The sequence below is a fragment of the Myotis daubentonii genome, chromosome 14 (assembly GCF_963259705.1).
Source record: "Myotis daubentonii chromosome 14, mMyoDau2.1, whole genome shotgun sequence".
NCBI lineage: Eukaryota > Metazoa > Chordata > Mammalia > Chiroptera > Vespertilionidae > Myotis > Myotis daubentonii.
The window spans coordinates 50,577,340-50,592,610 of NC_081853.1; the positions used below are offsets into that span (position 1 = coordinate 50,577,340).

A 15,271-nucleotide genomic window follows, 5' to 3' on the forward strand; every position below is an offset into this window, starting at 1 on the left:
GGCCGGTATGGCTCAGTTGGTTGGAGTGTAGTCCCATGCACTGGAAAGTTGAGGGTTCAATTCCCGAAAAAGGCACATGCCTGGATTGCAGGTTCAGTCCCTAATTGCGGTGGGTGCAGGAGACGGATCAACATGTCTCCCTCACATCAATGTTTCTTTCTCTCTCTCTCCCGCCCCCTCCCTCCCTTCCACTCTCTAAAAATCAATTGCGGGGGGGAAATCCTTGGGTGAGAATTAAAAAAAAAAAAAAAAAATAGTTACACTGCAAGTTATATTCCTATTTAAGAAATGAATCTGAAATAACACTAAAATACATCCTGTGTAACTGCCAAGGTGGTCTTAATGCTTTCTGGACCTCCAGCTTATATTCCAACATTAAATCTCTAGTAATATTTTAAGGCTTGCCAACATTTAGAAATTCAGGATCATCGCTTCAATATTCAAATATTTGTAGCAATTTTATTTATAATTACTAAAAACTGGAAGCAACCAAGACATCTTTTAGCGGGGAAATGGATAAACAAACTGTAGTACATCCATACAATAAAATACGTCTCAGAAAAAAAACCTACAGGAATATACTATTGATGCATGTAACAACATAGATGAAACCTAAATGCATTCTATTAAGAAGAAAAAGCCAAATCCAGAAGGTTACATATTGTATGATTCCATTTATATGACACTCTACAAAGCCAAAGCTATAGGAATGGCAAAAATATTAGTACCTGGATGTGAGAAGGGAGAGTGGCTGACTACAGAAGGGACAAGGAATGAGAACTGTTCTCCTCAGTACTGGGTGTAAATATATGACTGTCTGCATTCGTCAAAACACTGTGAACTAACTGTACACGACAAAGAGTGAATTTGAAAGTATGCAAACCCAATGAACAAGCAAAACACATCAACCAGATAGATGTCTCTCCCCCCAGTCTCCCTTCCTCTCTGAAGTCAATAAAAATATATTTAAAAAAAAAACAAGTATCTATACATAACCTTTATACTCAGTAAATTTTTCACAGAGATACAGGCTAACAATTCTGAAGCTGCTTTCCATGTGTACTGGGGTTGATCAAATCAATAAATGGATGAAAGAAGGTGGGAGCCAGGTTTCTCACTGTCAGCAAAGGCAGTTACAGATAAACAAGAGAGAACAGAATGAGTCCTGTGGATTCACTGGATTCTAGAATGAACCCATGTGAATTCTAAACCCTGGATTAGTGTCAGAGACATCAGTATGAACTACTGTTTAGCTTAATATAGATGCAAATTGATAGGTAAAGAAACAACTATAGATATGTCTGTATATACATGACTTAGTATATATATTACCTAGTTCTGTCTAAGACCTAGAGGCAATGATATTCCAGTAGCAACAAACACACCTAGTGCCAGATCTTAGTTCCTAAATACCACTCTCCAGGAAAAGGAATCAGGGCACTTTGGCGAAATGGCTGATCCTAGGCCTAGGACAGTAAAAATACAAGATGAGCCAAGAGCCTCTTGTAGCACCAGAAAGTAGGCAAGTGCTAAAAAACCCAAAAGGATGTGACATCTCAATGAGACATAGAAACCAACCTCAAATAGCTCCAATGGCCAAGCTAGAATATGAGCAAAAAGATAAATAAAATGTAGTGCTGAATTATAACTCAAACTATAAATATGCATACGTCCATACCATATATATAAATAAATGGGGGAGAAAAGACGAATCTTCCTTACATAATCGCAAATACAGTAAGTCCTCACCTAATGTTGTCAAAAGATTCGATGACTTTAAGTCAGTGGTCGGCAAACTCATTAGTCAACAGAGCCAAATGTCAACAGTATGACGACTAAAATTTCTTTTGAGAGCCAAATCTTTTAAATTTAAACTATATAGGTAGGTACATTGTTATTAACTTGATTAGGGTACTCCTAAGCTGGCCTTTGCTAAAAACATCCTCAATCTGATTGAGGTATATTCGCTGAGGTCAACCCCTTCCAACTCTCCCATCCACACTTGTCTTGTACACTTGTTTCGTCTATCTCCTTTTGTTCATCCTCTCTATATGTCCACCCCCCACTTCTTCTAACGCCATTTCTTCAAAATAGACTCGCCCAAGTCGAAAACCGACTTCTGCGCGTGAGCCACGAAGTTTCAATCGCACTGTACGTGCGGGCCTGCACGTGGTATTTTGTGGAAGAGCCACACTCAAGGGGCCAAAGAGCCGCATGTGGCGGTTTGCCGACCACTGCTTTAAGAGAAACTGACATATAACAAAACCAATTTTACCCTAAGCTAATCAATATAAACAAGAGTTCAGTTCCTACAGTATCTTATCAAAGTTATAACTAAATGATGTTATTTCAGAACCTGCTATAATCTAAGTACTAGATACTCTCCCTTCCAGGAGGTAGAGTTTAATCCCCTCTACCTTGATTATCCAGGTGGGGCAATCTAATTACAGGAGTCCTTAAAATTAGAGAACTTCTCATCTTTAGTTAGAGGGTGATGTGACTAAGGAAGAGACGGAGTTGCATGCTGTTGGTTTTGAAGATAGAAAAAGGGAGCTGTAAGCCAAGTACTGTGAGTGGCCTGTAAAGTGAAGAATATGGATTCTCCCCTGGAGCTTCCAGAAAGGAACACAGCCCTGCGGCCACCTTTATTTTAGCTCAGTGAAGCTGTGCTAGACTTCTGACATACAGAGCTGTGAGATAATACATTTGTGTTGTTTCACCACTAAGTTAGTGGTAATTTGTTACATCAGCCATAGGAATGAACAGAAGCACTTGTTATTGTACCCTTGTATCCTCATACACAATAGTGAGCAACTTACTATGCAAAGATGGTGCCATTATACCCGCTCATGCAAGATTCCACAATGCCTTTGGCCACAGTTGAGAACACAGACTCCTACAAATGTAAGCACCAAATATGTTAACATTTCATAAAAATAAAAACCTTTTTCTTAAGCTGCATTCTAAAATATAACAACAGCCCTAACCGGTTTGGCTCAGTGGATAGAGCATCGGCCTGCGGACTCAAGGGTCCCAGGTTCGATTCCAGTCAAGGGCATGTACCTTGGTTGCGGGCACATCCCCAGTGGGGAGTGTGCAGGAGGCAGCTGATGGATGTTTCTCTCTCATCGATGTTTCTAACTCTCTATCCCTCTCCTTTCCTCTCTGTAAAAAATCAATAAAATATATTTAAATAAATAAATAAATAAATAAATAAAATATAACAACAAAGGTTGTGTGCTTAGTCCTGGCTGGTGCGGCTCAGTTGGTTGGAGCATCATCCTGTACACTGGTCAGGGCACATACCTAGGCTGCAGGTTCAATCTTGGGTCAGATGCATCCAGGAGGCAAACCGATCGATGTTTCTTTTTCCCATCAATGTTCTCCCCCTCGCACCCCTCCCCCCCATCCCTCTCTTGAAATCAATTTAAAAATGCATATGTTGAAACCCTAATCCCCAATGTGATGGAGATGGGCCTTTGAGAGGTAATTAGGTCTCTCTCTCCCCTGCCCCTCCATCTCTCCACCAGTGAGGACAGTGGGAAGGCAGGTATCTACAAGCCAGGAAGTGAGTCCTCACCAGACACTGGATCTCTTGGCCTTGATATCTTGGACTCCCCAACCTCCAGCAACTGTTAAAAATCAATACTTTTTGTTTAGGCCACCTAGTCTATATTTTTGTTAAAGCTTCCAGGGCTGGCTAAGACCTCTCCTTAAATTAGGCAGATCAACAGTACTTATCGATCACCCAAGAGGCTCTGAAAAGTACACCTTCACTGGATGGAGAGAAACAGTGAAGCAGGCTTGCCATTCTGACGCAAAGTCTAATGAAGGAAGGAAAAGTATTTAATAAAATTAAATTTAAAATATTTATGGACTGTCTGAGCTTCCTTATCTGAGATCTATCAAACTAAATAGACCAGAAACAAAATCCTCACAAATAACAGAACCTTCTATTTTCCAAAAGGAAAGTTACATTTCCAAAATGATCATTACCTGAGTGGTGTCCATGCTGGCAACATGATCAAAAGTGAAGGTCTTGGGCTCCGGGTTGGAGTGCAGCCGGAGAGTCGTAGAGGAGAGCACACTTAAGCATAAGTTTTGCTCTCCATCAGCTGATCCAGAACCCTCCGTAGGTGGACGAATTCGCACAAAAACTTTGATGGCATCACCTTCATTACTAAAGACAAAACATGTAGCAGCTGAGTTGACTGAAGAAAATGGATCAGGTGCATCCAGGCTCCCATGGATCTGAGGCTCCCATGGATCTGAGGCTCCCATGGCCTCTACTGCTTCTACACTGAGAGGTTCCCCAACCAAGCCCAAGATTTACCCCGTTTACATTGACCTCTTTTATGAGTCCCACATGACCCACTCCCTTTACTGATTTGCTTCAGGACAGTCATCTTCACAAGCCTTTACTTGAAATCAACTCAGAGGGAGTTGATTCCAAGGAGCTCCAAGCATTGCTTGTCTCTAGTTTCCCCCTTAGAAGCTATAACAAAATGGGAGATATTGATCCCAATGTTTAGCCTGGAAGGTGAGAGGGCAGTGGGTGGGGAGATGTGATTTCTTCCAGATTTCCAGGTAGCCAAGGACCCAGCCTAATTCTCAAACAAGTACCCTTTGTTTCAAGTACCCTTTACTATGCCACATTATTATTTTAAGAAAACTACCTTCTCAATCTCATTAACAAGATTTTTTCTTACCTTGGCTGGTTAGACTGACAATTTGTCATACTGCGTAATTCAGCTAGAAAAAAAGATAAGAAGTAATTAAAGGTATTTAAAAGTGCAATATATGATTACAAATACATCTCCTAGGGCAAAGGAAACTAAGGAGAAAATAAACAGATGAGACTACATCAAAATAAAAAGCTTCTGCACAGCAAAAGAAATCATCAACAAAATGAAAAGAGAGCCCACTGTATGGGAGAACATATTGGCAATGATACATCTGATAAAGAGTTAATATCCAAAATATAATTTAAAATAGTTTTTCTTGAGATATTAATGTTTATTGCATGTAACATTATTATATTTAAAATCATTTTTCGGATTCTCACAGCCAGTTGGCCTGGAGGTCAAATCCCCCTAGTATTAACTACAACAATCAAGGCTTAACTACAACAAGACTGCGCACAAAGACCACTAGGGGGTGCACCAACAAAGCATAAAAAATGCGGAGACAAAGAAACAGGACAAAACTGTCAATGGAGGATATTGAGTTCAGAACCACACTTTTAAGGTCTCTCAAGAACTGTCTAGAAGCCGCCAATAAAGTTACTGAGATCCTCAAGAAATCTAATAAGACCCTCGATGTTATGATAAAGAACCAACTAGAAATTAAGCATACACGGACTGAAATAACGAATATTATACAGACTCCCAACAGCAGACCAGAGGAGTGCAAGAATCAAGGCAAAGATTTGAAATGCGAAGAAGCAAAAAAACACCCAACCAGAAGAGCAAAATGAAAAAAGAATCCGAAAATACGAAGATAGTGTAAGGAGCCTCTGGGACAGCTTCAAGCGTACCAACATCAGAATTATAGGGGTGCCAGAAGATGAGAGAGAGCAAGATATTGAAAACCTATTTGAAGAAATAATGACAGAAAACTTCCCCTACCTGGTGAAAGAAATAGACTTACAAGTCCAGTAAGCGCAGAGAACCCCAAACAAAAGGAATCCAAAGAGGACCACACCAAGACACATCATAATTAAAATGCCAAGAGCAAAAGACAAAGAGAGAATCCTAAAAGCAGCAAGAGAAAGAAACTCAGTTACCTACAAGGGAATACCCATACGACTGTCAGCTGATTTCTCAACAGAAACTTTGCAGGCCAGAAGGGAGTGGCAAGAAATATTCAAAGTGATGAATGCCAAGAACCTATAACCAAGATTACTTTATCCAGCAAAGCTATCATTCAGAATTGAAGGTCAGATAAAGAGCTTCACAGATAAGGAAAAGCTAAAGGAGTTCATCACCACCAAACCAGTATTATATGAAATGCTGAAAGGTATCCTTTAAGAAGAGGAAGAAGAAGAAAAAGGTAAAGATACTAATTATGAACAACAAATATGCATCTATCAACAAGTGAATCTAAGAATCAAGTGAATAAATAATCTGATGAACAGAATGAACTGGTGATCATAATAGAATCAGGGACATAGAAAGGGAATGGACTCACTATTCTTGGTGGGGAAAGGGGTGTGGGAGATGCGGGAAGAGACTGGACAAAAATTGTGCACCTAGGGATGAGGACAGTGGGGGGGTAAGGGCCGAAGGTGGGGTGGGAACTGGGTGGAGGGGAGCTATGGGGGGGGGGGGGGAAGAGGAACAAATGTAATAATCTGAACAATAAAGATTTACTAAAATAAAAAAAATAATAAAATCATTTTTCTTGAAATAAAAAACTGAAGAAAAAAAATATATAAGGAATTCATACAACTTAACAAAAGGAAGACAAACAATTCAATTAAAAACTGGGCAGAGGATCTAAATCGACACTTTTCCAAAGCCGACCTAGAGATGGCCAAGAGACATATGAAAAAATGCTCAGTCACTGATCACCAGAGAGATGCAAATTAAGACAACATTGAGGTATCACCTCACACCTGTCAGAATGCTTACGATCAACAAATCAACAAATGAGAAATGCTGGAAAGGATGTGGAGAAAAGGGAACCCTAGTACACTGCTGGTGGGGATGCAGACAGATGTAGCCATTAAAGAAAACAGTATGGAGTTTTCTCAAAAAATTAAATATGGAACTGCCGTTTGACCTAGTGATCCCACTTCTAGGAATATATCCTAAGAAACCTGAAACACCAATCAGAAAGAATGTACACACCCCTCTGTTCATAGCAGTACAATTTACAATAGCTAAGATCTGAAAACAGCCCAAGTGCCCATCAGTACATGAGTGGATAAAAAAGCTATAGTACACTTACTCCATGGAATACTATGCAGCAGTAAAAAAGAAGGCTCTGTTACCCTTTGAGACAGCATGGAGGGACCTGCAGAGTATCGTGCTAAGTGAAATAAGGCAGCCAGAGAAAGACAAGTATCACATGATCTCACTCATATTGGAACCTAATGAACAACAAACTGTTGAACAAAATAGATCTAGAGATATAGAAGCATGTCAAATCTCAGAGCGATGGTGGGCAAGGATGAGGGGTTGGGAGAGGTGGGAAAAGATCAACCAAAGAACTTGTCTGCATATATGCATAAATCAAGGACACAGACAATAGGGTGGTGGAGGCCTGGGGCAGGAGGCAGGGGTGTCAATGGGGAAAAAAGGGGACATATGTAACACTTTCAACATAAAGGTGTGGAGTGAAGACATGGCTCTGCCACTAATATTTCCACCTCAAACAAATGACTTGCCTCTCCGTTTGTTTTCCCACCTTTTCGTTCCTTATCACAGCCACTGGCTGACTTTTCCTTTAGGACGAGATTAGTTAGGCACTAGGGGATGTCCTTGTGGGCAATCAAGCATTGCATTTCTTTTTGAGGTGTCACAGAAAAAAATCCTCCATAGGTACAAAAGCCAAAGCTGCAGAGAGCACTGCATGGGCTCTCTCGCCCCTATGTTTCCACTTCATGCTCCAGGTCTCTGGACTGCTGGGAATGCAAGAGGTGCTTAGATGGGATGTCATCAACCTCAACTTCGCTAACGAACTTAAAGGAGGGGGAGAATTCCCCAGGGACATCACCAGCATCACAAAGGGGCACTGTGAATACCCCTGCTCCCATCATTTCTAGAAAGTGATGTACGTAGACAGGGCAGAGTCCTTTAATAGACATACTTATACCACTTTGCACTAATATATCACGGGCATAAATTCTCTTGCTTGAGTCCAGATGTACTGAACAAATACTGTGGCTGTGCAGAAAGCATAACAAAACATTTTGGTCCAATAATGTACCAATTTGTGTGCTAATATCCCCTGAATACGAAAAATAGTGGAGGAGCCCTGACGGTGTGGCTCAGTGGTTAAGCATGAACTATGAACCAGGAGGTCATGGTTCCATTCCTGGTCAGGGCACAGGCTGGGGTTGCGGCTCCATCCCCGGTGGGGGGCGTGCAGGAGGCAGCCGATCAATGATTCTCTCCATCATTGATATTTCTGTCTGTTGCTCTTTCTCCCTTCCTCTCTAAAATCAATAAAAAATGTTTTAAAAACAATGGAGGAAAAGAGAGCATAAGGAGGTTTTCAGGTAGTGTTATAACTGACCTAAAAGGTTAATGAAACAACACACACATCAGAAGAGAATTACCATGGACAGCTAGCTTTGTTGTTGGGAGGTGCAAACACCAAAAGTTCACTATTTCTTCAATCATCATAGGCTTCTCATTAAGCTTCAAAAACCAACACTTAAAGAGGATTAGGCAATGTAAGCGGTGGAGCATGTCATGCACATGAACAGTAAAGGACCAATAAATTAGCGAAAATTAAAAGGTTTATCAAAGCCCTGACCAGTCTGGCTCAGTGGATAGAGCGTCAGCCTGCGGACTGAAGGGTCCCAGGTTTGATTCCGGTCAAGGGCATGTACCTTGGTTGCGGGCACATCCCCAGTGGGGGGTGTGCAGGAGGCAGCTGATTGACGTTTCTAAACTCTCTATCCCTCTCCCTTCCTCTCTGTAAAAAAAAATCAATAAAATATTTTTTAAAGGGGGGAGGGGATATCAAAAGTAAAAATGACAGCGCTCCTCTCCAGGAAAAAGGGAGAAATTGGGGATGGGAGGGTTTCCCTGAGGGGATAATAGGGACTGTGGGAATAGACTGCTGAGTTGTGCTTTAATTGTCCCTTTTCTAAGAGTCTATAGCGGGCCCCGCGAAGAGAAAGACGTGCTGGAGGCACCTGCAACCTGGAGAAGTCCTCCCTGCAGGAAGGGGAGAGATGTGGAAATGTGCAGAAGGTGCTGGCAGCAGGACCGACCCTCGGGCCGGTCCCGAGCGAGGCAGCCCGGGTGGGCCGCAGGAAGGGCCCAGCTGCGAAACGCGAGGAGTGAGAATGGCAGACGCGCCGCGCTCGCAGGGGGCCCCGTCTGTCCCAGGCTCACGGCTCAGCCCAGGGCCCAGAACCGTCCCGGCTCGCGGCGTGCACCGCGTCGTCCCATGCATAGACGGAAGGTGAAAAAGCTGTTCCTCAGCGTCCCTGAGGGACAAAGACTCCCCGGCCGTTCGGTGAGCTCCCGTTTTCACACGCTGCGGGGCCCCCAGGAGCGGCGTCCTTTCTCCGCTGAATTTGGGGGCGGGGACGGGGCGGCGGAGCCGGGCTCCGTACTTACTTTTGGAGCCGGGCGCCATGGCGCCCTCTCCTCTGAAAGCCGAGAACAATGCGGGGATCCCCTCAGCTCCAGGCGCGCTGCGAACCGGGATTCCGCTCGTTCAAGATGTCCGCGGGTTTGAATTTGGCGCCCAGGGAAGACGTTGACGTCAGCACCTAGGCGGCCATGTTGCCGGCCTCACGCAGGAGGCGGGGCCTTGTGACGTCACAAGTAGGCGCCGTCGCCCTGCGCACTCCCCAGAGGGTCCCGAGAGCCGCTGTTTCCCGAGCGGCCATGAGCAAGCGCAACCAGGTGTCTTACGTGCGGCCCTCCGAGCCGGCCTTCCTGGCCCGCTTCAAGGAACGGGTCGGCTACCGGGAAGGGCCCACCGTAGAGACCAAGGTGAGCCCGGGCCAGTCGCGGCGCGGAAACGCGGCCCGCCCGCCATTTCCGGCTTTTGCTTAGTCTTGGAGTCCAGGTCCCGGCCGGCCACTCCGCGCCCCCGCGCCCGGCCCTCCGTGTGAGTGGGCCTCGGACCCCGCGCTGGTCAAACGACGGCAGCCCCCTCTGCCCGGGACCCTCCTTGTCGTTTTCAGAGCGACTGTTCCGCTCTCGAAAATGACTTGACGCAGGTAAAGCGCCTCGTCCTCGGTCGATGGTTAAGAAAGATCCCTTTCTGTCTCACTCGCGTATTCCAAAACGCAGAGTTAGCACGGTGCATGGTAGTGTCGTCCTGTTTTCCCGATGAACTGAGGCCCCTCGGTCAGAAGGCCTGATGTCTTAGGCCTGGGGTCTGGAACATCTTTGGAGGAATGCCTTGGGCATATTCCTATGCTTCGTTGTTGTAAAAAAACAAAAAAGCAAAAACAACATCTGGGTAGTTTAGGATCTGAATAGTTTAGGGATGGGATCAGTGGGAATCAACTTCTGAGCCCTCCCAGGCTTCAACCCTATCTGGTTCCCACCAAAACCGGCCCTGCCTGATGGGAAGAGACCATTGTGCTTAGGGGGTATTCGGAGAAATAACTTGGCACTTTGTGCCTAGCACTGGCACTAAGACCACCCCTCAAGTCACTAAGAGCTTAGTAAAAGACGGACGGATTCATGTGAAATTATCCAACCCAGTGAGTATGCGCTAAACCCAGGCGTTATGCCGGTCCCTGAAAGGACAGAGATGGGACCTCCAGATGCCATATTCTTTAACTCCTTCCGCCCGCCTCATCTCTGCTTTCAGAGGTCACTGCGTCTGTGAAGCTTTCTGAAGTTCCCACAGATACTCCTCTGTTCTTCACTGTGTCCATTTCATCTGTAATAACTCATATCATTTTGCATTTAAATTACTTGATCTCCTGCGTAGTTTGACTATCAAATCAAACTCTCTTAAGTTATTCTCTCAATCCCTGTTTTTTTCCTACCACCTAGCACAGTGCCTCGCATAACATAGTGGGTGACAAGTTACATTGGTTAAATGACTATGCTTGTCATCAGGCAACGTTTCTTGGAGGAGGGGATATTTAGATTAAATCTTGCGTATGAATAGGTCAGGTAGAGATGGAAGATACAGCATGGGCAAAAGCGTAGAGACGGTGAGTTAGGGAATGTATGCAGAGGTGATTGAGGCGAGGCCATATGGACTATTCGGTAGCAACAAGGACCCATTTTTATCAGGAAGTGACTGATCCCTAGGACCAAAAATAGTGATGACAGCAAAGAGGATGAGGTTTGGACTCGGATTCAGCAATGCAAAAAATGAGACCTAATTTTATTGTTTGCTTCAGATCATCACTAGGACCGCCCACAGATATTCCTCCTGTTCTTCACTGTCCATTTCATCTATAATGGCTCGTATCATTTTGCACCATGATTTTAAGTTAACATCTTTATGATTACAGTTTGGAATGATATCTTAGAACTCTGGAGGGAAAAGCTTTCCAATTAATACCAGTGATTTGGGCTTATTGATATAATCAGCAGACTTTTCCTTAGAGATACCCCATGTTCCTGTGTTTGCGAAACCAAATTCTTTATTCGTTTGGCAATATAATCATCATTCTAGTGATCTGTTAACAGAAAAAGAAAAGAGTTCATTATATAATTGAGTTCTAAATCATCTTATTTGACTTCTTGAGAGTTAATTCAGGAGTGACTTTGAACAGTCCTTTAGGGTTGCTGCCACTGTTCCTTCGACGATTTCTCTTGTTTTCCAGCCAGTTGCATAAACAAATTCAGAATTAATGATTCTCAATCTAATGAATACCAGGAATGATTTCATTTCACTTTCCCATTTTCTTGGCTAAAAATACTTACTTACTTGTTTGTAGTCATTTTTTGGAAACTTTCAGAGAAAAATAGGTAAAACTAATGAAGAATTAGTGAATGGATATCATTAAAGAGAATGCACTTGTCAAATAATCTCATAATTTAAAAAGAAAAGCACACAATATTTCCTATACTTCCATAATTTGACACACTTAGAAAACAGCTGAAAGGAGACATCCTAAACAAGCTGCTGGGAGGAAGGAGGAGCAAAGCTGGGAGAAAGTGTGCCTTTCACTTGCTGCTCTCTGTGCTTGGAAGTGTTTGCTTACTTTTTGTCACACTTGGAGAGGAAATGGACGTGAAAGGGTTGATGAAGAGCAGAAGTGGTTTAGCACTGCCCTGAGGAAGCTGGGAACTCTGCAGTATGTGAAGCAGAGGCCCCTGACTCTGGAAACTGCAAGCTGGGGTCCTGCTGACATGGCAACTAATCCCATTGGATAGTCACCCCCGGGTAGCTGGCAGCCAGACCTCTTCCCTACCGGAGAGGTTAGGTTCTTGAATTGAAAATTTATTGCTAAACACATTTAGTCAATAAAGTTACCCTTCCCTCTTTAGTAGTTACAGTTTCTCGTAGAGACAGTGGTTGTATTTGGTTTAGGGTCAGGGACCTACAAGTCATGTGTGTGTTTTCCCCTAGAGAATCCAGCCTCAGCTCCCAGATGAAGATGGTGATCACAGTGACAAAGAAGATGAACAGCCCCAAGTGGTGGTTTTAAAAAAGGGAGACCTGTCAGCTGAAGACGTCATGAAAATTAAAGCAGAAATAAAGGCTGCCAAAGCAGGTAAGTCTGAAAGGATTCTGGTTTTTCTAACAATTTAAGGAGCCTGGAGTACAAAGTTATTTTATATAATAGTATGGTATGTTTGAAGGAGATAGTCCTACTTTCAAACTTTAGCTTTAACACTTACCGATATGTAACCTTGAAGACATTATTTTACTTCTCAACCTCAGTTATCTCATCAGTGAAATGGGACAATAACTGCCTATATTATTGGGTTGTTATGAGGATTAAGTATAAATTTAAATAAAAACATTCTGCTTTTTAAAAATAGGTGGGAAAAAACAAAACAAAAATATAGGTGGTTAGGTTCACAAACTAGTCAACAGAAATCTATTTAATTAATGCCTGAAGTGTGGTATGCTATGTAGTAAATTTTTCATTATTAATAACTATTTATTACATGCTTTAGGAGAAAATGATGGAGTTCCAAACAGTCACTTTTCAAAATAGTTAAAAATACAGCCTGATTGTAATCAATTAAAGACTGGCAAGATTATAACCCGTAGACTACTTCAGGGAGTGTTTAATAAGGGACTGCGGGTCTTGTCCCATACAGCTTAGAGGCAGTGGAGATGGCCAGGCTAACTGATTATAGGATTTCCTTAAATAAAGTACGGGATTTTCTTGCCATTTAACTCTCCAATAAAGACAATGTAATAAGAGGAAAAGAAAGTTAAACTTTGTTTTTACTGCAGATGAAGAACCAGCTTCAGCTGATGGAAGAATCATGTATCGAAAACCAGTGAAGCGTTCCCCGGATGAAAAATATTCAGGTTTAACAGCGAGCTCAAAAAAGAAAAAGACAAGTGAAGATGAAATAAATCAGCAGGACTCAGTTAAAAAGAACACACAAAAGCAAGTAAAAAACAGTAGCCTCCTTTCTTTTGACAGTGAAGATGAAAATTAATGAGTATAAACATTTTGGACTTAGTTTTTAAAGCATATGGGATTTTTAAAAATAATCTTTTCTTCCTATTATAAAGATAATAAAAGTGCATTTTTGAAAATTTAGTAAATACCAAAAAAAATTTTAGTAAGATAAAAGCTGTCCATCCATTAATACCCCTTTTGACTTGAAATGCAAACTCTGTAGATGTTAACTAGTATTATTAACACTTTGTTAATTCCCTTCTGGGGTGTGTATATATGTAAATTATATTTTTTAACAAAGATTATATTGTGATTGTAATGTGTCTGTTCTCTAGTTTCTCAGTTGACATTATATTGTATTTTCTAGGTCAGTAATAACCAGAGGATTTGGTAATTAAACAAATCCCCTACTGCATCTTCGTCTAGCAAAACCCCAGTTTGGGTGGGGGAGATCATAATGTGTATAGTCAAGAATACTTCTCAGTTCCTGCTAAGGGTAGCCCTGTGACAGTTCTGGCAAGTTATGAGATATAAGTGGGTCTTATACAAGGAAGGATCTAATACAAATGATCTTGATACAAATTAGGATCTGATGTGTAACATGGTGGTGACTCTAGTTGGTAAAACTAAAGAAAGACACAAATGGAAGTCTGCTTCATAAAGCTAGTAGGTTTTTTGATATGGCAAGCATTAACTTTTGTCCAGTTTTATTGAGAAATAATTGACATATTACTATAAAGTTTGAGGCATACTACATGTTTTGATTTATATCTATTGTGAAAAGTATTTGAATATTTTTAAAGCTTTTGAAGCTTACTTTCAAATTGCTTTCTAGAGAGGTTTTTACCATTTTATTCATTTAACATCTCCAGGAGCCCACTTGCCTCATCCATAACAGTGCACCTGCATGGGCTAGAACCAGCCTTTTCATCTTTGTCAATTTGATGTATTGAAAATGGTGTTTAATAGTTAAATTGACATTTTCTTTGATTTACAAGGGAAGCTAATTTTTTTTTCATATTTAACAAACCATTTTGTATTTCTTTGTCCAATTAACTTTTTGTTCATTTCCCATTAGTACAGTCATGTTTTTCTTACTAATTTCTAAGTTATATAATCTATCTTTTCTGTTGTTATTCTTTGTGTCTCATCCTCTATATTAGATAAAGAACCCCTTGTATTCTCTTGTTCTTTGTGTTTATTTTTTACATTTTAAAATTTGTCCCCTCTGGAAGTTATTTTGGTATACTTTTTTTCTTGAATAATTACATTGTCCTAGAACCACATCTGTTTCTCTCTTACTTGAAAGAACATCTGAACAAGAGATTTCTCTCATTTTGGGCGGTAGGGAAAGGAGAGAAGCACAGTAAAGGAGAGCCTTTCAAGATCATGCCTAATAGCCTGACAATTTTCCTCGTTACTGCAAGTCAGCCAAAACGGGAGACTTGCCAAGATCCCATCCTTCACCAGACACAACCATCATGAATTATGAATTTCAGCACATCCACATCATGAATTTGGTGCCACATCTATCTTTTTCCCATTTTAAGATCTAGTTTAAAGAAGATTCAAAAGTGATTCGTGTGAGTGGGCTAGGGAGCCCAATTGTCTCTAAATTGTACAACCTAGGCCTGAAGCCATTCTGTAATACTGTCTTTAAAGTAGACTCACTTGTTATAATGCCAAGTATTTTTCTAATCCATATCATTGCTATATCAACATCACACTGTTTTAATTATTGTAAATTTTAATGTCTTAGTATAGAGGTTGGAATCTTGAGAGCAAGGACTTTACTCATCACTATTATCCTCGGTACCCAGAACAATACCTAGCATATTAAGAGGATTACAAATATAGTTAGAATGAATGAGAGTGTTTCCTTAATGTGTTTTTGTTTTGTTTTCTTAATACACCAGTGGTTCAAAAAATGTGGATCCTGGACTGTTGGCATCAGCACACCTTGGGAACTTCAAAATGCAAATTCTCAGGCCTTGCCTAGTGAATCTGAAACTTGAGTAGGAC

General features: G+C 41.6%; 2 protein-coding genes across 2 annotated transcripts in view; one reads left to right on the forward strand and one right to left on the reverse strand.

The window, feature by feature from the left end:
• KIF15 (kinesin family member 15) overlaps nt 1-9,481 on the reverse strand; it is a 50,456-nt gene extending 40,975 nt beyond the window's left edge. Inside the window, exons 1-4 of the mRNA XM_059664337.1 lie at nt 9,300-9,481; nt 4,710-4,752; nt 3,997-4,180; nt 2,820-2,896 (exon numbers count right to left, since the gene is read on the reverse strand). Of these exons, the coding sequence (XP_059520320.1) occupies nt 2,820-2,896; nt 3,997-4,180; nt 4,710-4,752; nt 9,300-9,318 (323 nt within the window). The 5' untranslated portion in view covers nt 9,319-9,481. The remainder of the gene's footprint in view (nt 1-2,819; nt 2,897-3,996; nt 4,181-4,709; nt 4,753-9,299) is intronic.
• Nucleotides 9,482-9,521: 40 nt separating this feature from the next.
• KIAA1143 (KIAA1143 ortholog) lies at nt 9,522-14,533 on the forward strand. The gene is made up of 3 exons (XM_059664356.1): nt 9,522-9,680; nt 12,235-12,379; nt 13,075-14,533. Exons 1-3 carry the CDS (start codon nt 9,573-9,575, stop codon nt 13,284-13,286), a joined length of 465 nt encoding a protein of 154 aa, XP_059520339.1. The 5' UTR covers nt 9,522-9,572; the 3' UTR covers nt 13,287-14,533.
• Nucleotides 14,534-15,271: the final 738 nt, after the last annotated feature.

Coding starts and splice junctions, on each gene's coding strand:
- KIAA1143 (XM_059664356.1), top strand. CDS start 9,573: ATGAGCAAGCGCAACCAGGTGTCTTACGTGCGGCCCTCCGAGCCGGCC. Junction 9,681..12,234: donor GGCCCACCGTAGAGACCAAG/GTGAGCCCGGGC, acceptor GTTTTCCCCTAG/AGAATCCAGCCTCAGCTCCC. Junction 12,380..13,074: donor AATAAAGGCTGCCAAAGCAG/GTAAGTCTGAAA, acceptor TTTTTACTGCAG/ATGAAGAACCAGCTTCAGCT.